Source organism: Motacilla alba, chromosome Z (assembly GCF_015832195.1).
Source record: "Motacilla alba alba isolate MOTALB_02 chromosome Z, Motacilla_alba_V1.0_pri, whole genome shotgun sequence".
NCBI classification, from domain to species: Eukaryota; Metazoa; Chordata; class Aves; order Passeriformes; family Motacillidae; genus Motacilla; species Motacilla alba.
In genome coordinates, this window is record NC_052046.1 from 25,009,850 (window position 1) to 25,033,546 (window position 23,697).

Here is a 23,697-nt window from a genome sequence, read left to right on the forward strand (position 1 = left end):
AGGCTATATCTGTCAACAGAGAGGAACAATATATTTTTGCTGCTTGTAGACTTAATGATCTGATTGATTTAAAATCATTCCTCCTTCCTGTCCCTTGGATTCTCTCGGTCCCGTATTTTACCTCTGGAAATACAGGCATTGGGTTTGAGAAAGGGTAAGGTATGAATGAGCCACATTGCTGGCTTGCTCTCCTTAATGTGACATATGCATCAAGTGTCTCAGCATAGTTGCCCAGTTCTACAAAGATGTTATGTTGATTTTTGCTATAGAAAAGAAGAAAGCGAATTTCAGGGAAAGCAAACACTTTGGATGGAAAAAGCATGTGACTTTGTTATTATTTCAGACCTTACACTTCACAATTGCTTTTTAGGATGACATATGTGAACCTAAAGTGAAAAAGCTTATTCAAAGAATTGTTAACCTCCTCACTCCCATTTAAACATAATTTAAAAAATTGTTTATAAATATAGTTCATAGAATTTAAAGCAAAGTAATCAGGATGTTTATGTGTTTTTTTTTTTTTCCAGAGAAGTAAATAACAGAACAAAGTATACAACAGACTCTATTTTCTAAGTAATTTCTCTTTCCAATGCAGATGGAAATCATTATCAGTATTAATCACATATATGACTGCACGATGGAAGACTCCCAGATAACTCTTCTAAGACAACTGCATTTTCAGAAATATTTTGTTCACCCTGGCCAATGATGAACAAAAGCTATTTACTTGTACAAAATACATTCTGTAGTAAAATCAATGACACATTTAAGTTTTTGCATCTCATTGCAAGGCTGTGTCAAACATTGCAATACTAAGAATATTTCTCTTAAAAGAAATTGTTGTGAGAAGGAACAGCATAGCACAGCTCTTTTGTTTTCATTCACCTATTTAGAAACTAGGCTTTGTAAAGTCATTTTTGAAATTGTAACATTCACCAAGCACCTTAACTTCTTAATAGCTTGTCTGTTTCTGACGTAAAAACACATCCTTTTGAAATAAAGTGATTCTTTTATTCTCAAACTCTGAAACTATAAATGTTAGTTGGAAAACCCTCTGTAACTCCCAAAAAACAAACAAACAAACAAAACCCAAGCAAACAAACATTCTGAGAAAAAAGTATAGAAAAAGGTATAGATTCATTGGAACACACTCCTTATGCAGTTTTGTTAGAGAGGATAGACAGAGTGTAGATCAAATAATATATGATTTTGACACAGAACATGCATTTTTTGTGGGGTTTTTCCATGATTGTCCCCATGGGTAGAATTCACAGGATGTGTATATATGGGAGTTTAGATTCCCTGTCAGTTAACTAAACACCTGAAAGCCAGGCATTATTTCACCTAACTCCTCTGCTAGGGACAGATTTGGATGTCCTCATTCCAAATGACACTGACTCCAGAATAATGATGGAGTTTCCCTGACTTGGTGGGGTGATGTGTGCCAGAAAATATTGCTTAGCTTTCAAAGCAAGCACAAATAATCGATAAGGGACCTTTAGAATGCTAATAGTTAAAGCGCTGATTCTTTCATGTGTTACATTATGAAACGGTGAAAACTGAACACTATTTAAATGAATAAAAAAATGCACAATAGACACCATATCACTAAGAAAGCCAGTAACTTTACTGATTTGTCTGCAAAATACAAATGATACCTTATTTCCAGCAGGAGAATATTTTGAAATTTTCCCATTTTTGTTCACTACAGACAGCTGAATTAAGTCCCTTGAGATACACAGATGCAGTTTAACTTAGTTATAACATCTTGTCATCTAGTGGCGACAAAGTCCAGCTTATGCCGCTGTGAGCCTCTACTTTAATATTTGTTGCAAATGCTTGTATGCTCCCATTTACAAGCTATTTTGTTATCACCATTATTTTATGGAAGCAAATCCCCATGAAAGAGAAGAAAAAAAAAAAAAAAGGATACAACAAACCATCTGAAGCAATCCAAGTGTAATGTCTGCAGTAACCCAGGTCTGATATTAAATACACAAAAGACTTTAGTATTGCATTTTTAAATTTTAATTTTTTTAAAAATTATTTTCTTAAACGAGCATTTTTTTGAATCAAATAGAGGTATGGATCAGTCTGAGGTATGAGAAGGGAAGGTAGAAATGCAACATGTGACTATGAAAATAATCAAATGGATACTTTTGATGCAGAAAACCTGTGACTCAAAGCTTGGATTGCTCCACATCTTTGGTTAAAATATATAAACAAAAGCCTTTTATTACATCTACAGTCTGAAGCATTCTAACAGACACCAGTGTTCCATCAGTCCTTCAAGAGACCTGTAGTGGCAGGAAATGAATGCCATATAACTGACGACATCACAGCAGGTGGCACAAACGGGAACAGATGAAGTATGCCATGTTTAGGCAACAGCCTTTATTGATGATTTAAGTGGCTTTTAAAAAATTACGAAGCATTTACCTTCAAGGTGAAGGAAGAAGGAAAACAAACAGCTGTTAGACTACAGATGAAAGTGGGTATATAGGATTGCAAATACAATACAAAAGGGTTGACATCCTTGAAAACAGCCTATGAGTTCTATTCTTATACTAGCTTAACCTGAAAAAGATCTGAGAACAACAGCTAATTTTTACACTAGTCATTAAAAATTGCTAAATTCCTTTCTGGGAAAAATATAAGCCATTTTGTTACAAAACACAATTTTTGAGAGACACTGAAATGAACAAAGCTTTACTGTGAATGGCTCAATGCATACAATATATATGTTGTGCAGATAGAGTATATCATATAATTGTCACCAGCAATTAAACACTAACTGACAACACCTTTTAATAGAAATTAGCTTAGCTATAACAATACTTGCATGTGTCTAGAATGCCACTTCAGGTGTTTGAACTTACAATTAAGAATGTTGCCTAAAATATCATATAACATGGGTTTAGGTAAAGTAAATGTTAATACTCTTTCAGGGCTCTGCCCTAAGCTCCTTAAATACAAAGGAATCACACAATAAACCCAAATTAGCTTTTGCAAATACAGTAAATGGTAAGATACAGATAAAGGAACAAGAAAGGTAGACAGTTATAGTTTACAGAAAGTGTCTTCACAATCAAAGTTGTGCTTCTTATCATTAGATCAGTTTGCAAATATGCATTATCCCCCACAATTTTGCCAGTATAAGTTAGTTGCCTTTTGCATCAGGAGCAAGAGGGCTGACTGGCATTTATTTTCAGGTGATTCAGTTCTACTTGTGTTTATACAAAAGATCACTGTCAGAGTTAATATAAATTGCCCAGGCAATACTTTTCATGCTACTTTCTGCTTAGTTACTTGCAGTAATATTATACACTGCATCTTCATTAAACGATATCTTCCATTTTTTTTCATGTGTTGCTGAGGCAAATCACAAGGTAAACTATTAATATGGCTATTCTTAATATATCAATAGACCAAATCCCCTTCCCCACTGAGAAATTTCTACTACTATACCAATAAAATTGTATTTTTTATTAAAATGACAAGGTATATTTGTGATTCATTTGCATATTTTTGACACACTAAAGTTTAAAATTCTCAAAAGAGAATATGAGTACAGGTTAATCTGAGGGTGAAGAAAGCAGTTTTTGTGTTTTAAAATTAATTATGGGCCCCATTTTACCTTTTTTTTTTTTTTTTGAGTTTTTAAATTTTTGGGGGTTTTTTAAAACATGCGTATCTTTGTTTACCCTGCAGTTTGCTACACAAGGTAAGATGGATGCATTAGTAGCACAGTATTCTGCTTAAAGGGTTTCCAGATTACGTTCTAGCCCCTACATGGCTGAAAGTGCCTGTAAGGCAGGCTTCTGTAAAGTCATGTTAAGTGAAGAGCCTATGTCCTAATGCACACTGTAGTCTGATCATCATTTTCTACTACAGAGAGGTACACTCCTTCATTGAGAGGTGCAAAGCAACTGCATGTATAGGTGGAAAGAGTGTGGATTTCACTTCAAAGTACTTTGTGTTGATGTTTTGCAGTTGCAGCTGTATTTTTCATCATAATGTCAATGTATGTAGTTGAGACCTAGAAGGACTCTTGAAAAAAGGAGAAATATTGCTCCTTTACTGTGGCACTAACATTTTGCTTAAACACTTTTCCCTCCAACAGAAAAATTAAACTGAAACACTTGAATATACCATTTTTTTCTAATAGACAAGAGGGACAAAGAGGGACTTAAAGAAAATGACACATTCCCTCTGGTCAAGCTATCTCAGTCAAAGCAACAATATGAGGCTGGAGAAAATGTGGATGGTGTGTGCTGAAGCAAGTCCTACTCTGGTGTAAACACACAGGGAGCATTGCTCAACAACATGCCGACTGTGAGATGATGTGACTGCAGAGGTCCATGAGAGTCAAGGACTAGTTGGCCAGTATTGCCTGTGTAAAATCGACTGATTTTGAACCATCCTTGAACTGACAATCTCTTTAAAAACTCTTTAAGAGTTTTGTGTCTGTGAGAGGGGGGAGGAATCTATACAACAGGCACTTGTGTGCTGATCCCTCCCTTTGCCTCCCCCTGCTGCTTCGGCACATATTTACCTGCACTCACGTAGTTTACAGCCGTTGGAGCTGCATATTCAATTAAGACAGGCAGAATACCAGCTTCATTAATGAGAAAGGGCCAAGTTACGCCACTTTGTCATTTAACCCATGGAAAACTACAAGATACGCAGGATGTTACATAATAGAAGGGCCATTAATTTGTTACAATGCACAAAACAGCATGAAAGAACTAATCAGTATATACAATGGATGGCAGTTCACCCAACTGATTGTAAAATGCTGTATTAAAATGATTTAAAAGTTGTTACACTATGGGTAAAGTCTAATTGTTTACAGATCAGTCTTTCAGCAGCTGACTTTGATCTGTAAAATGTGTACCCACTAAAAGAAAACTGACAGAAAATAGTTAAATGTGCAACTGCACAAATATAATTCCCCACTATCAAGAGAACAAAAACTATTACCATAATTATTATATATATTAGAAAGCTATACACAAGCATGTTAATTTCACTGTTTTTTTAAAAGATTCTTAATATTTTATATAATTAGAAATACACATTTCAAAAACAAAACTTCTGCAAAGAGAAAACAGTTATTTTGATTAGCAAAGCATGGAGTTCCTCAAGGCTTAGAGTAGTGCTTTCTATACAGAAAGTCGTTTTTGTTTGTTTCTTCAGGACTGCTTAAAAGCTTAACAAAGCTATCAAGGAAAAAAGAACAAATTTTGGCTTAAGGAAACTACAAAAGCCACAAATGCTTTGCAAAATCTGTCTTACTTTTTAATATGAAAATAAGCAAAATGTAATGTACATATTTTAATACTTTTTTATTTAATAAGTGATGCAGACCCAGAATTTTTGAAATTAAATATGTCAGCCCTCGAACTCAACATTTCTGTAAGTATGGTCCTCTTGAAATGGTTTGATCCTTTTTAACTGAGTGCCATACTCTAACAAAATGCCTGCATGTTTGTGAGCATTTTCAGTATGTTAGGTGACTCAGTCTCTTTCTAGCATCAATTCATGGCCACCCAATGGCTGGATCTGTCAAAACATCTGTACATTGTTGCATAACAGCTGCTTTCTCTCTCAGTAAAGATCTGCCATTTCTGGCAAATGTTTTCATTTTGTCTATTTACATGTAAATAACGTTGAACCCGCAACATGACACTATCGTAACGTACATTTTGCAAGGGAGCACAACAGTGAAAAGAAGTTAGCCTTAAAATCTATTTTGCACAAGTGTTCTGTTGTACAACTCAAGTGCTAAGCTTATCTCAGCATTTCTATTTATCCTTATACTGCATCACTGAGGCAAGTTAAAAGTACTTTTACCAAACAGAGTACCTGACTTTTTTTTCACACACGGCACATATAATGCATATCAACCCTTCCCCCCTCCCCCCTCCCATTAAGGTATAGCACACACACACTGCAAGAAAAAAAATCCTAACTAATAGGTCATAATGTTATCATGTTGCCCATCCTTCAGAGAGCCGGATGCGCTTGACAGAGGGGCTTTCCCTTTCGTCCGGCGAAGGTCTGGTGAGTCCAATGGGTGAGTGGAATTCATTCCGGTGATCTTCTCGGTCACTTCCATCATAGGAACTGCTACAGCTGCTCAAACTGTCAACAGGAGATCTCCCCGCCTCATGGCGTGTGTGCTGTTGGTATCTCGATGGTGTGGTGGTACGATCTCTAGGAGGAGAAACAGGTTCTGACTTGATGTTGAGGCTTTGAGTAGAAGGCAGGGAGAGATTTGTACTCTGAGATAAATGAGTGCTAGTGCAAGCTCTGTAGGAGGAAAGGAAACTCAGTTACAGATGGAGGAGGCATAGAGCCCCCAGATATGCACAAACACTCACATGAAGCACCACTGCACAGGCTTGCACAGGATCAGCACATGCAGAGATCATGGGGACTGTTGTCTGAGCAGAATTCATGAATTCCAGGAGATGACAGCACCACAACAGATGTGGTCAGCTTTAGGGGGACAAGCTCTCAGTTTGGAGACAGGTCTCACTTTCAGTGTCTTTCTCTCCTTTTCTTAAGATCAAGTGTTATCACAAATTTAGGAAGGTGAGCCTTTGCATTGTTGGAACCACCTTCAGGTTTCTGTATAACAAATACTTGTGTGTGTGTATGCATCAGCTGAGATGGAAAGCATGGACTTCCTCATGGGTTTAATCCAATTAATTTGAATGCACACAAGTATTTTTATTGTGGTTTGTTTTGACATGTGACTTCAGATGCAAAACAGAAACAAAAAAAAATCTGGTCTGGTAATTTTTATGCTTTTCAGAATGTAGTTGAAATTAGTGGTCCTAACGTTGACATCAACAAAAAATAGCGCAGGCAGGCAAGGATTTAGATATGATTTTAGGGTTTAATTCCATAAATCTATGATTCAATCCAGAATGCATTTAGATAAACCACAAAAGGGAACCTGAGGAATAGTAGAATATGACAGAGGACTACACTGTTTGCCCACAGGAAAGCCAAGCTTGAAGGACGCTACTAGCACACAGACTGCTATTCTGAAACTTATTCGAAGGCAAGCTATGTAGGTATTCTAAGCTTTTTCTATTCTTTTTTTTTTCTCTTTTTTGTGCATTTTTTGGGCAGGTAGGGGCAGAGGAAAGATGAAACAGGCAGGGAGGAGAGTGAATACTGAGAACACACTTTATGGGAGAAATGAGATTACTTTCATCTGCACAACATTTTGTACAAAAGCACCACCTCCTGGCAAAACGTGACTTATCATTATTAACACAGAATTTCCAACATGCAGTTCCCATTATGTTCCATTTCAGGGACCATTTGCTAAGCTGAAGTTAGTGTCTTACCAAGAAACAGAATTTCAGGGTTTCTATTCATGATTATTTATTTATACAGGGGTCGGAAGGCAGTAGGGTCAACACTTGACTTCACAAGATTTTAAACCTAAAGGCATTTTTAAAGCAAGAAGGTGTAATGTTGGGATTTGGAAGGAATTTCTAAGAACGTTGAAGACACAGTTAAGTTTAGTGTAGACTTTTAACTTTACTGAAATACTCTGCTTTCTCTAGGGTGTCATCAACTGAGAGCTGAGTATTATTTAAATAACATTTTCTACTACTTTGATGATTTTTTTTTTCTTCTGACAGATTTAAAATAAAACTATATGGCTTCAATATTGAATAATATCCTCTGATTTTGTCAAGAATTGCTGCAGTGTTTAAAAATGAATGGATCTTGTTAGAAAACAAAACAGCATGTTCTACCTCCAATTTTTCCATCAATCCTTCCTTCCTATACAGACAAATTTGTCAAATCTGCAATGACCCCTTTCCTAAGTTACACAGTTCTTAAGTAATAGCCTTCTCAGTAAAAAATGTAACCTTTTTCTTTTTTTCAAAGAGGATATTTTCTTTGTATTGCTTCTGTAAATATTAAATTAATACATATAAAAAACTGTAAATATATGACTTTGCCATTCCAACTTAGTGAAATATTCTACTCTTCCTGAAAATGTGTTAAAAGCAGTCCAAAGAGAATCAAATATACTTCTTTTTTTTTCTTTTCATTTCCAGTGACTTTATTTTTGTGTTGCTTATGAGGTTATAGGATTTCACCTGAGTAAACAGTTTGTCAGTTTAGTATGATAAGACTACATATGATTTTACATGCCAAGCTTATAGCTAAACCTGAAAGTTCTATAATAAAGGATGGTGGAGCCTAGAGAATGGATTTAAAAGTGTTTGATTTGAGCAAGTAACATGCCACTTTGTAAAGCTTAGGATAATTAAAAATATAAAAATAACCATATTCAGTCAAATTTCTTCACATGGAGCATACTGGCATTCTACTGTTTGACAGCATCCAAAGGAACAAATAAATCTACAGGGATAAACTGAATTTCAATGATAGAGAGCTGGTTTTGCTCTACTGGAATATTGCCTTTTTAATAATGTCTCAGAAGTAAGTATGATAATGCATCACTACAGACTTTTCTACAAATTCTTTGAGATTCAACAGCAATATTACATAACAACCTGGCATAAAAATTAAAGGCAGTTTTATAAATTATTTGGTTTATTTGAATTTTGAACTACCTTTTTTTTGGTACATTTATAGAAGGATAAGAAATCATTTTGGCAGGTCAAGACTAAATTTCTGAGGTTTAAAACAATATTAAAACAATATAAATAAATTGTAGCACTTATTTTGATTCACCTTTTTTTCTTTCTAAATATAGTCTTTTGCTGCTGAAAGAATTTCTGAAATTTAATATATTTTATATTTTTATATAAAATATAAATACATTAAATATAAATTATTTTATTTATATATTTTTATTATTATTTGCAATACTTCATTAACATTTTCTAAAACATTTTTATGAGAAGTTCATCTAAGCTAAATCTGCATGGGAAATCTACTGTTACATACATGTGAATGATGAGATAATAGGTATTTAGGTGCAATATTTAAATCTATATTCTAAACAAAGGATTGACCTCTATTTAGAATGGAAGATGCACAATAAGAAATGAGAATTCTGTCTGTGCACAATAAGAAATGAGAATTCTGTCTGCTGTAAAATGATTTAATTTCCTGTATGTGTGGGTGTAGAAACAGCTGTTTGCACTTAAATGTATCCATGCATATTTTACACTGTTGCTTAATATAATTACATGAATTGGGCCCAAGCATGCCCTATTGTAATCATGTGAAACCTTCACTTAATTCCCTGGTAAAAAAAAAGGCTTCAAATATAGAAAACCTACTGAGAAACTAAAGACAATTATTCAAAGGTCTGTATACAATTACATGCACTAACTGTTGGGCAGTCCACTTATGCAGACATTATCCCCTTTTACCACATGTTGTATGAAAACATTTCATTTTATGGGAACTATGAAGAAAATTAATCTTGTCACACCAGTCCCTCTTGAGGCCAGTGTAGTTAAAATTTGATTTTTATTCAGATTATGATGGCCACATGCAGAAATGCTGCTTCCTATCTGGTTTCCACACGGAACATCTACACAGTTCTGCTGCATGAGAAGTGAGGGAGCAAGACAGTGCCATGAGCTTGGGATAATGACACCTCTGTGTGCATCTCCTTCTGTCTAATTCTCCAAATGGTATTGAAGCTGAATGGTATGCACAGATAGAAGTGCAGGTCTGAGTAAGTGATGAGTGAGGACATGAATATTGACCATGCAGATTTTTCTAGAGTAAGAAAGTAGTCTATTGAAGGAAGGGAGCCTCATGAACCTTTTCTTTTACACCCACTATCACTTCCCTAAATCAGTTTACTTCCTCACTTCATATAATTTCCCCTGACAAATACATGTAAAGGACCATTGAAAATTCATGGTTATATGCTAATTTGCATCTAGGAGAAGATATTTTTGACTTATTAACAATTCAACTTCTTCCCTCATCTCTATTTTTTTTAGGTGAAAGCTAAGAGGTTTTTAGGGATTTTTAAAATACTTTTCTGATCAATGTAAAAGCAGAATAAGATTTTCTGTGTCAAGACTTTTTTTTTAGCTCTCACATGTTAAGGCTACACTTTTTAAACAGGAATTTAAAAAAAATAGCATGTAACTGAGTTACTAAAACACTTCATAATAGTGGCATAAGAAAAAAGGCTCAATCTGAAATACATAATGTTTTTATTCAAAACAAGGGAATTGGCAGAACTATTACAAATTCATTAAACATGATGTTCCTGTTTCCAAATTTTTCAGTTAAAATAGTTTATTGGAGAATATTTTCCTATGTCTAGCTATAGTTATAGACAAAAATAATTGTAGGTAAGTAATAATGTTTCTGTATAAGGGTCACAGAACAAGTCAACATTATGTGTTAATTGAACTTTTTATTCATGTAGGTAGAAGTTTGGAGAAACTTCTCTTACATAAATAATTATACACTGAAGCACCCTCAGATTAAATATGGTTTCTCTCTCTCCATTTCATATTTTTCATATTCAGCAAAGTGAAAACTTCACCTGTGGATGTTACTTTTTGGTTAAAAGATTGTCTCTTAGGCTAGGAAATGTGGATGCAAGAGAACATATTCCATACTATGGATTTGTGCATAAAATACTTTGATAATTTAATATGACATTTGGAAAGGACTTCCCTTCTGGTTATCAGCAGTTAACTTCTAGTAGACTTTTTGGTACATGTTAAATAAACAGTAAGAGACTTTGATGTACTATTCAGGTCATATCCCAAAGCTTTGGGAGGGACTGATTTTCAGCAGAATTTTTGTATGGATTTTTTTCGGATGTAGATACAGTTAAAAGACCATGAAAATACTATTCTGTTTTTTAACCCAAAAAGTTGAAGAGTCTGGCTTGTTTTAATGTCCCAGTCATGTCTAAACAGCCTCTACATGTCTAAACAGGCTCTACATTGTCGTGCTGTTGACTAGGCTTGGTAGAAGGCCAAAAGCTGCACAGACAGGGAAAGTGAACTACTCCCATGTACTCACATATTTGCCCTCTAGTCCACCAGCACTAGTGTGGCTCCTAATTGCACAGTCAACTTGAGAAACTAAGAGCTTGGTTGCAGAGATCTTCAGTTACCTCCGAGATGGACCTGACAGTGCTACTGAAATTGCTGAGGACTTATCTGAAGCAAGATAATACATCTAATCCTATCTTATTCTATTACTTGTCCTATTCTTATTCTACAATCACATTCTTGTCATGCATGGAGGAAGGAGAGCTGATTTTCACCTTTAGACTTTGGTGAAAAACAAAACCTGAAGGAAACCTGGAATGTGTATTCCATTTACTGTTTTCTCACAGGTTTTTATAGCCTACTATTAACAGCAAGCATCTCACTGCCAAATCTTTCCAGTATATGACCCCACTAAGCATTGAGATTTATGTTGTCAAAACCTTTCTGGATGTGTTTTCTCAAGTATATGAAGATGACTGTAATTTTGTTTCATTTTAAAAATCTTTTTGCAAGTTCTAAATCTGGTTGATATACACTGAATATATTCTACAGAATTTCCAGTTTTTCAAAAGTAATTCAAAAGTTTAACCAGATGCTCTTGCATGTAAAACTCAGTGAGTATAATTTTCTGCAGTGATAGAAGACTTCTCCAGAACTGTCTGTGAAGCAGCTTTCATAGCTGAATTCACTTACAAATCATTGAAAGAGTAATAATAATAAGAATAACAACTCAGAATGTATTCCACAGCCACAGATATTACACTTTGACATTCTGTGATATGAATCAGAAACAGATCATGATGTGTGACATATCTGAAAAGGTAGGAAATTTAGGAGTTAATTTATACTTTTTTTTGCTAACCAAATAGCCTTATTACATTCCTTAGTATGGTACCAATTGTTTATACAGTGATACCTAACATTGATACCTAACGTATGAGCTTTCAGTTTATTTGAGAATTCATTATTTTAGTTGTACAATAAGTCTGAATGCTGACCCATATATAGTACAAACTCACAAAGAAAAGTATAAGAGAAAGATACTAGGACTTTTTTTTTTCCTAGCACAAGCATTTCAGTTGTATGTTTTTATGACATTTGTATCTATATATACTTCATTATACAGAAATGAGGTTTAAAAAATTTGTTGCCTTTGAAACATTCATATAACTCTCCTTAAAAACTCAAATTATCAACATGGTAAAGACATTAAAATAAACTGCAAGAAATGGTCAGATAAAGTAGAAGGAGAATTTTGAAGTTTAAGGCACGTTTAGACTTTCATATTGTTCCACACTACGGCAACAATCTTAAAGAAGGAAAGTGCATATGTGAAAGACCTCTTTCTGAAAAAAAGCTTTTCCTTTCAAATGTATGTGAATTAAATTTTTCCTCATAAATACACTCCTGCTGTTTTCAGCTTCTATTTTTATAGCTAAACCTTTTAAAATTCCAACATGTCTAACCATGCATTAGGCTATTGAGCCACACTTGTGCATGCCTATGGTCTTACTCAATAGAAATTGTAGATATCAAAATATTTGAAAATCATACAGCTGTTCACTTAAATGACCCAAGAGGTTGCTTGTTCAGGTGATTTCCCTGTGTGAATTTTCACACTGCTAAAGATCTTGAGGTGATTGAGCACTGTGTTCCTCTGAAACTTGAATAAATATTGTAAAATTAGCCACTAGAGGGCAGGAATACCTATTCTCCTCAGCACAGGCACATCACAATGAATTTTGTAAGCTTATAGTTCTTTGGCTTAATCATGCTATTTTCTCCTAAAAATCATCTCCACATAAATGAAACTTGAATTTTAGAGTTGAGCAGAAGGGAGTATTTGATTATTATATAATGTTAAGGCTTAATCTCAGGTCAATTAATTATGTAATCTTACTTTATTAAAATATCTAAAAAATGTTCTTACTGTAAATATTTGTGCAACAGTAACTGGAAATTAAAAGCATAAATAACAAGTATGAATAAATATGGCATCAGTACAATATAGGTGTTTGGTTTTAGTACTGAAATAAAATCCTATTTAAAGAAATAAAAACTAAAACATAAACAATCCACTACTGAGAAAATGTGAACACAAAATATTTCATTGTAGCTCCCTAGCAAACTTTCCATGAGTTACATTGTTCCAGTTTTGCAAAATCTAGTTTTTATACACAGTAGATATGTTCTGGTATGTTATCTTGACATATTTCGCATTTAGAATTACTGAGGAGACTGAAGTCACTGTAAGACAGTAAAATAAAAAAAGCACTGCTTACCCCAATTGGCTGAGGGCAGATGGTGGCATGTTATGTAAGTGTTGCTGCTGCCAGCCAGTCACAGAACCAAGATGAAGAGCACTGGCTGTATTAAAACCAGAGAGAGATGATATATCTGCACTACTCAGAGAATATTCTAGATTTGAAAACAGAAAGACAAGAATTAAGAGAGAATTAAAGAGGAAGCAATTAAACAACAACTAGCCTAGTAATTTTCACGTCACTTTGTAAGCCTTTTAATTTTAATTACACATTAAGTTGCAGCAGAAAAAGTAATTCTTCCTCTTCCCTCAACTCATTAACTTGGGAGCAAATAATGCACTAATAATTATTCTGTAATCTAGCAGGGTTTTACTGGGTCTGGCGCATCTAAAGCATTCTTAGTCTGTAAATTCACCATAACTACAAAAGGACTGTCAGAAAGACTTGAAAAATGTAACATTTTAGTTACAGTCTTCCTTGCAGAAGCCAGCAGGCAGTCTGCTTCTGAACAATATGTGTATTCTCAAAATGTGCTGGATCTATGTCACTGTGTGTGCATTCTGTACAGCAGCAACACACAGCAGGAATTTTAAAGATATCTTGAGGCTTCATTTCTGTACCCTCCCAGGTAGGAAGGTGTGATAGCCGACAGAGTTACTGAACTCTGGTTGGAGATAGTGAAGCTGCTTATTTCCACTACCCTCATGGCTTTAGCATGGTGTGCTCAACTGCATGAAATTATTTCCTAAGGAAGACTAAGAACTGTTTGTTTAAGGTTGCTGGGGTTTTTGTTTGGTTGGTGGTTTGTTTTTGTTTTTTTTTTTTTTAATTTTTATTTTTTTAAATTAAAGCCAATGAAATAAAGCTACCAAATCACTTTTACTTCAAGCAAATCAGCTGACTTTTCAATAGATACATCTGAAGTTAGTGACAGGTACAGAATGAGCAAATGTAGAGTAAAGGCATAACAGCTATGAATTTTTCAGTTTCTCCCAAAGAACATTAGCTAATTCATTGATACTGAGACAGACACTTATCAGCACATTGCTCCCTTCCCCATCCTTTGTATCCTGCGCCCATACTTACCAGTACCATATGTCGTTGAGATGGCTGATGGGTATCCTCCCATGCCTTGCCCTGGTAGAGTAGGAGTTGCTACGGAAACCACTGGAGTAGCCAATGACTGAGCAGACTGGGAGTTATTTATCCTTTGATTCTTTTAAAGTAAGTAAAATATACATATTATTGACCAGTTTTAAGTCAGTTGAGTGTATTTGCTTTCTGGGAATGTTTTGCGCATGAGAAATACAGGCTATTATAAATTTCTAAAAATTAATCATTTAACATGTGGCTTTGATGAGCTCTGCCAACCCTATAGTTTACAAGATTTCAAGAGACCAGCTGTCACCATGGAAAATCATTACATCAGTATCTCTTAGGTAACTGAACTAGTAAGACTGCTTTTATGGTGGGTAGAAGAACAGATCATGTGAAAAACTAATGAAATATATGAGCTCTATTCCCATTGTTTTCCTTTTCACTCATATAGAAAAAAAAACTACCTCAACAAACAATGAAACCCCAAAAGCAAAAGAAAAACCCCCAAATCCAGCTCTGCTGGGTTTTGAAAGTGAGATGCACCCCCAGACTGCTGAACTCCGAACTCTTACCAGGGAACAGAGCTCTGACTACTTCATTTTTCTGCAAAAAAAAAAACCCTTCAAGGCTGTTAGATTGCACAGCAGCTACACACTTATCTTTAACTCCAGGGCACTAGGTGTTGCACTGTAAGAATTACACTAGAGAAGTCTAATTATGTGAGTGGCAGGAAAAAAGGGCTAGAGAGCCACCAAAAATGGTGGCTGTCATAAGGCTGTGCCATCTTCAACAACGTAAGTTTACATGCTCTACATGCATCACAAAAAAGAAAGCATTCTAGCATGTTTAATTTGAATATGTGCAACAAGTGGATCTGGCCTTCTATGGCTATAGTTAAAAAATTGCCATGACCTTTCTGTTCACAACAAAGTTATTTTCGATTTTATTTCAACATACATTTTACCTACATCATAAGTATAACTTTTTTTTCTTTAAGATGAATATCATTACCACTTACCAGAAGCAGATCAACATCCTCAGACTGATTGCATAGGAAAGGAGTATTAAAAATTAGTAAATATAAATATTTACTAGGAGGCAGGTTTTAGCTTAGGGAATATTTTCATATCATAGGGGCAGGAAATTAAACACCTTCTGAGCATATCTTGGAAAAAATACAACTCATAGATTTCTTATTTGTCCTGCTTCTAATGGACTGTTTGACTCAATTGTAGGAGCAACCTATCCAGTTTTTAGCATGAGACTTTCTCCAAGAATTCATTTGTCTTTCACAGTCCCATTTTTTGCAGATTGTCATGCTATACCTGACCACTCACAGAGTCTCTTGGAAAATACAATTTTTAAGCGGCTTGGAATAAATAATTTGATGCAGACAGCTTGTCACTGCCTTGATCAATTTTGAGTATTGCCCTGTAGAACTATTTGCCACTTTTTGACTCAGGAGGTAGCATCACATTTATGGGCAGTTTTAGTTTGATATTAATTTATTTTGCATCAAGCTGAAGAAGCCAAATTGGAAGTTGTTTTAATGATGTTTTTTTTTATAAAATATAAACTATATCACTTAAATTACTATATTTTAAAATTAAGTTCACTTTTAATGTTAAATCACTCAAAACAGCTTTACTTGGAAATACTGATGAACTTTTGAAAAGCAAGTGCAAGACATGGACACAATACCTTCCCAGTTCAGCCTTCTATCGTAGTATATTGCCTAAATTTCACTAGTCCTGGCAGGAGATACAGAAATTTCATATTCCTTTTTCTCTTGCTCTATTTACTGCCTCTTATCACTAAAAAATTTGGAGCTCACAGTGATGGGGCTCAAATTGATATATTACTGTTAATATGCCATCTGCAGGTTAGAGATGCTCAGCATTAAATTTAGCCTTTATAACAGCCTCAAGAAGGAGTCTTTTGGCTGCTAGGGGAGAGACTCCGGAAGATTAGGCTGTGCACAGTTAGGACATGTTTCCTATTTTGCAACTCAACAGCCAAAAGGTCGGAAGTAAATAAGACTTCAAAAAAACCCCCAAAAAACCCCCAAAACAATCAAAGAGGCTCAGCCTACATTCTTAGCTTGATGTCAAGCCCTAATTAGAAAAACCAAACAATCAAGAACTTAGATTCCTGAGCCAGCCTTGACATTCCTAAATATCTATTGTCTGAAGTAGATAAAAAGAAGAGCTTTGAAAATGCATTACCACTGATGGAATGGTACTCTTGCTGCCCGGTGGAATAAGCACACGGAGGTCTGGTTTACGGTTGTTCATTCCCAAATTCATTGGAGGTGGAGATTTTGTTTGCATATTCTTGTTCAAGTTGCCAGGTGAGACCAGCAGACCTGGTGAGTTGCGGGGGTTTCCATATCCATTTCCTGTTAAGGTAAAAAAAAGAGGAAAAAAAAAAAGAGAGAGATGCTTGATGAAGTCCGCTGTATCTTTTAAGCCCTTCTAAAACTGTGAAATCAAAAACTCATGGTAGATATCTGCGTCATATATCTTTATAGGAAAATACAACATGTGCTATATTTGGAACAACTGGTCTTCAAATGCTTTCCGTCATTGCTGCTCTGTGATGTCCTGAAATTAACTCAATGACAAAATCTTGTTTACAGCACTGTGGTAAATAGCACAATATACTGTGCCCTTGTAGCAGCCAACATGCCTTACAAGAATCAGGAAAGTCAGATAATTTATGGGCAAAAAAATTCTGTCAAAGTTATTTCATATTTTCTTGACATCTACAGAAGATTGTGCCTTTTCTGACTCAACCCTTTGCAGGTCATGATTTTTTTTTTCTTTTAAACAAGGGATTAGTATAGCAAGGCTATAATTTCCACAAAAGATGCAGGGAGGACCAGAAGGATTCATAAATTCTTTTGGCTCTTTTTCACTACACTTCCTGGACCTGGCTCTGTAAACATTAAAATCGATGGGAGCAAGATCATAACTTTATTGGAAAATACCACCATATCTTTCATCTCCTTTTCTCTTATGCGGGCCTCAGGAACATTTCTGACAAGCAAATGTTTCCTTTATCTTTTTTAGAAAAGAGTATTCTCTTACCTCATTGGCAACTATTCGTCCATAAAGTTAATGACCTACCATTCCACTATTTCATTCACCTGATTTCACCTCTTACCCATATAAAATCTAGGGAAAAGGATGACTTTTTAGGGTAACCTTGAAATTCTGTCTACACCATCTCAAGAGAGGTACAGAAAATGCACAGTCATAGAGAGGGAATAGCATGAAAATTAATATGGAAAGAGACAACCTTTACCTTAGGTAAATACCAAACAAACAAATGCTATGGAAGACTTTATTTTCTGAGCACAGCTTTTGTAAATGAGCTGCAACACACAGCCTAGAATTTGTGTGAGAAGATAAACTAGTCAGTGTGGCAGAGCCCTCTAGGTCAGAAACCCTGAAACTCCAATTTCCTTTGTTTTCCCAAAGTCAGTGAAGACCACAGTATCTCACCCCATCCTCCTCACTGTGAAATGGTGTTTATGGCCCTAAAGAACATAAATGGATTACAGAACTAAATTTGATACTGTCTATGAGGTGGGCATAAAAATGTCTGTGCATGACAGCAATTTGCTCCTTTGGTCAGAATAATGAAGCGTGTCTGAGCTTGACTAAGATTTTCAATTTTTTTTTAATCCTCAAGAGCATCCTCCCCAGTGTGAAATGGTGTTTATGGCCCTAAAGAACATAAATGGATTATGGAACTAAATTTGATACTGTCTATGAGGTGGGCATAAAAATGACTGCATATGACAGCAATTTGCTCCTTTGGTCAGAAAAATGAAGTGTGTCTGAGCTTGACTAAGACTCTCGATTTTTTTAGTCCTCAAGAGCATCACTCACTTGTATTTACCAAATCAGAAAATCAATGGAAATAAAATTTGTGAAAGGCGGTTAAATATAAAAACACCACTTTACTCTTGGGAAGACCCTGAACTGTGAACAGTAGTATTATTCCACCGGAAAATTATCCAAAACTGCTTGAATTCTGTAGTTGTCAGGTACCTTCAGTAACTGGTCTAGTCTGGCTTGTTTTTCTCACAATTTCTATTATCATGATCTCTAAGCCTTTGCAATATGTTGAAAATTTAGGAGCATTCAGATCACTTCTAATATTCTGTGTTAAGATGATTTTGGAGATTTTGCACAAAAATATTTTTCATAGTTAATCTTGTTGTTTATTTCCTTAATAATATCATCCAGTTAGGAAAATAAAATGAGCTCTGAAATGTATTTTAGACTTTCCAAGCAAATTCAGCAGAGAGCTTTCAAAGGTTTTTCATTTTGTACCAGTAGCCTTTTTTTCTCAAAATGAACAATAGTCCTCAACATAAATGAACAATCTATTATGCTCTAATTAATGCTATGTGTTACTACAGTTGGTGAAATTAGAAGGGGCATTTTGAATATACAACAGTGTTTTCTACCAGAAACCACATGGCATTTAAAAAAGTTCAGGTTTTACAAACTGAATTCTGAAAATCGAGGCATGACAAGATCAACAGAAGAAACTGAAGCAGAAGTAGTGTTTCTCTGGTGTCAGTTTCATACAGGAAAGGATTTGCTCAGAGAGTGGTAATGGAACTGTTTGAAGCAGCACTGAGTTTTTTTTCAGTTAGGACTTAAGATATATAGCAAAATGGATTCCACTGTATTCTACATGTTTCTAGCCATGAGTTTCAGAGAATAAACCACCTTACAAGAAAGAACTCCCATTTCCTGCATGAGATTTACTTAATATTATATACTACTAAGAAATAGTGCTTAGGGGAAAGAGTGCTTCTGTATAAAGCTTTATTCTTCAGAAACATTCATCTGACCTTTACTGATGTAAAATAGTTTGAACAGTTATTACATTTATATTTTAAAAATATCAAATTCTTTTAAAGAACTACTGCAATAATTTCTTGTTCATGGGATATTATGCCTGCTAGCACTTTGAAGCCATATAATAACAGTTGCTCTTTCCAGTCACCAAACTTACTCTTTTGGTATAGTGAGGATTCAGCAATGTAAGACTGTGGACCTTAAGCCAATAATACAGCAACACATCATTCGGAAATCAGTGATGAATGCATGCATGTGGTTTAAAGACAAGAAGAGTCTGCATGGAAACCGGTTGTTTAAACTGTACCCTGTTAATTCAAGAGGGCTGTGGCCTGTTCTAAGGCGGCTGTCCCACCTTCAGATAAATCCACCAAAGAGAATGGCCTCATTTACATTCAGAGGCAAAACAAATGCATAAGACTTCTAATGTACAAATTAAATCTTCCTTCATGCTATACTTTAAAATTTCACTCTGCCTGGACACTTATCAATTTAGATGTGACCATAGGCCGAACATCTCATTCTGCTATCCACCTAAAAGTACAAACATTATATGTCATATATGAATGGATTTCCTGATTATAGAGCATAAGAAAATGAAAACAAGATGGATTTTAGAGCAAGTTGGCTTTACATTTTTGTTTGGTTAAAAGCCATATTTTTTATGGAATAGAACATTTTTAAACATTACAAATGTATTCTGTAAAGCATAATGAAAACAATGAAAATAGAAACATTGGATGCACAAATTTTAAAGGACGTATGTCAGGATTTGTAAATTTACAGCATTTTAAATTCAACAAGTTTTCAGAAAAAAGATTTTCCTTGTATTGTTTGTTACACTAACTTGTAAGAGTAAAAATATTTTATGCAGAAAAGAGCTTGTTACTAGACAAGCTAGAGGAGCAACATGTGTCATGAAATGCAGCCCAGAATGTAAAGACAAATGCTTTTTGAGCACAGAACACTCCTCTTGGACATGCTTTCACATTTTGTATTTAGGCACAAGTGCCATTGACTGTAGAATGAATTCCATCCAAGTACAAACTGCATGATTATTCCCTGTAATTTCACTTTTCAAAAAACTTGGAAAAGTTATTTTTGTGCACTGATAGTTATTCAATCAAGAACAATTATTTTTAAAAAATCCATTTAATAATGAAAAAAAACTAATGCAACTAATGAACTAATGAACTAATGAAAAATTTTAACTGTGCTACAAATTCATGTAATACTGTCTTAAGCATCTTAAATTTTAAGATTTTAAGGATATGAGGAGGACAGACTAGAGAACAAAATTTACTTCTCTCCTTTCATCCCCTCTTAGTAACACCCATACATTTGAAGGAATTTTGGTCATTGGTGTTACAGGGATTGCAAAGTGGCTGCAATTCTTAATATTCTCAGAGTTGGGATAATAAATCTATACTGAGCATTTAAGCCAGGAAACTTTCCACATGTTAAGGTAACACAAATGAGAAAGGAGTAACTTTTTTCCTTATCTCTCAACATTCTTGAACATAATTTTAATAATTCAAAGTCTTTAAGTCTTGAAAAATTGGAAAATTTTAGGACTTTGATTTCTTGAATGTTTGAAACTGTCATGTTCCTACTTCTTCCTTTTTTTTTTTGTGATTTTAAAGATACAGAGATATACTGAATGAAAAATCCTCTATGATAGTCTGAAGAACTAAAGTGGAAGAAAGAAGAACAAGATACACAATTTTATGTCCTTTATTTGATCTCTCATTTGTTTATTCTAGTGCTTTTCCCTGCAATATGGGTTGAGAATTTACAAGATCCTTAGGAAGCTGAGATTAATTTTAACACAAAATGATCCGGCAAATTCTTGAAGGAGTTTTAATAAATACTAATGCTCATTTCAAGTTTCCAATGAGTATATGCTTTTACTTGTGAAAACTTTCATATTTTATCCAAGATGCATATATGCATTGGATTTCATGGAGGAATTCTACTTCCTATTTGGTTATACTAAATGCATATATCTTATATATGACATTTTGACTGATCACCAAGCATCTCAAAGATAATTTAAAATACAGAATTAATATATATGAACATGAGAGCAAAGTATTCTGCAAATTATCTTTACTTCAAAATATATGCAAAAGTATGAAAGAATCAATAAAAATTGTTGCCAAATTTGCATCCAGTTTTTCACTGTTTTCTCAGTTTATTTTCTTATTTTCTGAAGGAATGGTAATTGTTCTTAATAGTAATTAAAAGGTAATATAAAAATTCCTTTTCTCTCTTAATCTATTTGTTTTGATTTGTTGTTTTTTTGGGAGATTTTTTGCATACACACTGAAACAGACTATGGTTTATTACCCAAAATAAAAAGATACCAACGACAAAGAACTAATGCCAGGAAGCTGTACTGTTGTTCACCTAAAAATAATTTTAAAAAGAAGTAACTAAAAATTCTTTCTCATCTGTCACATGTTTGTCATATTTCACAGCAGACAACTATTACTAACTGCAAATGGGAGAAGAAAACCAATTTGCTGCTACCCTCATCCAGAAAAAAACGAAATCTTCACTTTTAAGTAGCTGCCCATTCCCACTACACTCAACTAATGGACCTTCTTAGCTGAATTATGGGGAGTCAACTCATACAGATGTGGTATTAAAAAAACCTAATAATTATGCGTGGAAGAATTCTCAAACATCTTGTGAAAGTATCAGCTACTTTTTTGGAGAGCTGAAACAGGGTGATAGCTCAGAGAACACACAGACTTTTGGAAGAATGGGAGGAGAATGAGAAGAAAACTATCTCAACAACTCTTTGTTAGTTTTAAAACTAACTGCTTAGAAATAATATAAATATATGGTAGAGATTTCTACATCAACAGAAGTCTAAGCCATCTCTCTTTAACTCACCCATTCTTGCCATGTAGGTTCTATAACTGTCAATGGGAACTTGCTCTTCAAGTTTAAAGAGATGAAAAGGGCTCTGATGGCACAGCAGTTGCCCTGTGCGTAGGATGGAGGACCATGAGAGCAGAAAACTGACCTGTGCCTCATACCTCATGCAAACACTTCACTGCTGAGTCAAGTGCGTGGCAAGCTAACCTGATCACAAACACTGTGGTTATGTTTTATTGCTGTAATAAGAACAGTACTTAAATGCTTTTAAATTAGTACTTCCAGTAAGTATTCTCCCACTTTAGGAGTTCACACCTTATAAAAAAAAAAAGAAGTTAAGCTGGCACCTGACTTTTTGAATTAGCCTGTGGCTACCCACACAAGCAAAACTGAGAAACCCTTCAAAACAATTTTCAATTGCAATAAGTCTTCCCAAGTCACAGGCAGATATTTCAGCACATGGAGTCCCTCCTTGCAACCCTGGGAAATATGTGTGTATATCATAGACAATGAGGGTCTGTGGGAAGTTGTACATTTACAGAAGAGGGAACGTGCTTTCTTCTTCAAGGATGATCATCCTTATTCCTTTTTTTCTTTCTTTTCCTTTTTTTTTTAACTCAGCAAAGAAACAGAGCAATAGATGATCCAAGTTAAGGTCCTGCTTGTGTTTTTTCAGTCTTGCACTACAATTATTATTGCCAAGATGCTTATAATCTAATGTCCAATCATATAATCTTACTATCTGCTTTCATAATTATTAAATGGTATCTCATATCAGGAATCTCAGATCACACAGCTTTCATGAAGAAACACTGTCTGATATCTTCTGATTGTATTGATTAATTTATTTCCATTTGCACTATTTTGTTCTAACACCTTTATGAATAGTTATGCTCTTTTCAGAACCCATATATTTCACATTATCTTATTTTGATTGAAGCTTCAGCAAATCAAAACAGTGACTAAGTTGAAACTATTGAGAAAAAACCACTTAGTTATACAATGGTCTTCAGTTTGGTGTTTTATAAATATTACATGTCTGTAGTTTAAACACGTGGGCACTGTACTATGAGCAACAGGAATATATTCCTTGTGCCACATTTTTGTAAGGTCGAAACCTAAGGGATCAGAGATTGTGGCTATTACCATGATAAAAAAGGTATTTTACCATGGTAAAACAGATCTCCTGCCCCTTCCACTGGTGTTGTATCTACTGCCATGAGGAGATAGCACTGTGCAATGTCCCTGACCTTGTATAGTGCTCCCTCCTCACTCTCATTTGACATTTGCAAATGTGAATTCTGCACTAGGAATGTGCTAGTCTTCCACACTGATGTGTAGTCTAATAGGAGAGGTCAGTGCCTCTCCTACTAGTGAGGAGCTGGTTGTCTGAACTTAGCTTGCATTACAATTTTCTAAAAAATCTTGCTTAAATTTCCAACTTACTGGCATAGCCCTGATCTCCTAGCATGTGAACAACTCACATGCGCCCTCCCCTGAGATCTGAGATAACCATCCACCCTAATTATGTTTTCAGGACTTCTTAACTATGCTCTTGTAAGTATACTAGTTGAAAAAATGCTC

General features: G+C 34.8%; 1 protein-coding gene across 29 annotated transcripts in view; it reads right to left on the reverse strand.

The window, feature by feature from the left end:
• Nucleotides 1-1,605: 1,605 nt before the first annotated feature.
• Nucleotides 1,606-23,697, reverse strand: part of MEF2C (myocyte enhancer factor 2C) — a 280,803-nt gene continuing 258,711 nt past the window's right edge. For 23 of the 29 annotated variants that reach the window (XM_038125304.1, XM_038125280.1, XM_038125279.1 and 20 more), the window contains 5 exons: nucleotides 16,573-16,745; nucleotides 15,366-15,389; nucleotides 14,336-14,465; nucleotides 13,268-13,403; nucleotides 1,606-6,315 (listed from right to left, as the gene is read on the reverse strand). In XM_038125304.1, coding sequence (XP_037981232.1) covers nucleotides 5,994-6,315; nucleotides 13,268-13,403; nucleotides 14,336-14,465; nucleotides 15,366-15,389; nucleotides 16,573-16,745 — 785 coding nt within the window. In that variant the 3' untranslated portion in view covers nucleotides 1,606-5,993. The remainder of the gene's footprint in view (nucleotides 6,316-13,267; nucleotides 13,404-14,335; nucleotides 14,466-15,365; nucleotides 15,390-16,572; nucleotides 16,746-23,697) is intronic. The other 6 variants (XM_038125302.1, XM_038125303.1, XM_038125301.1 and 3 more) reach the window with 3 other exon arrangements.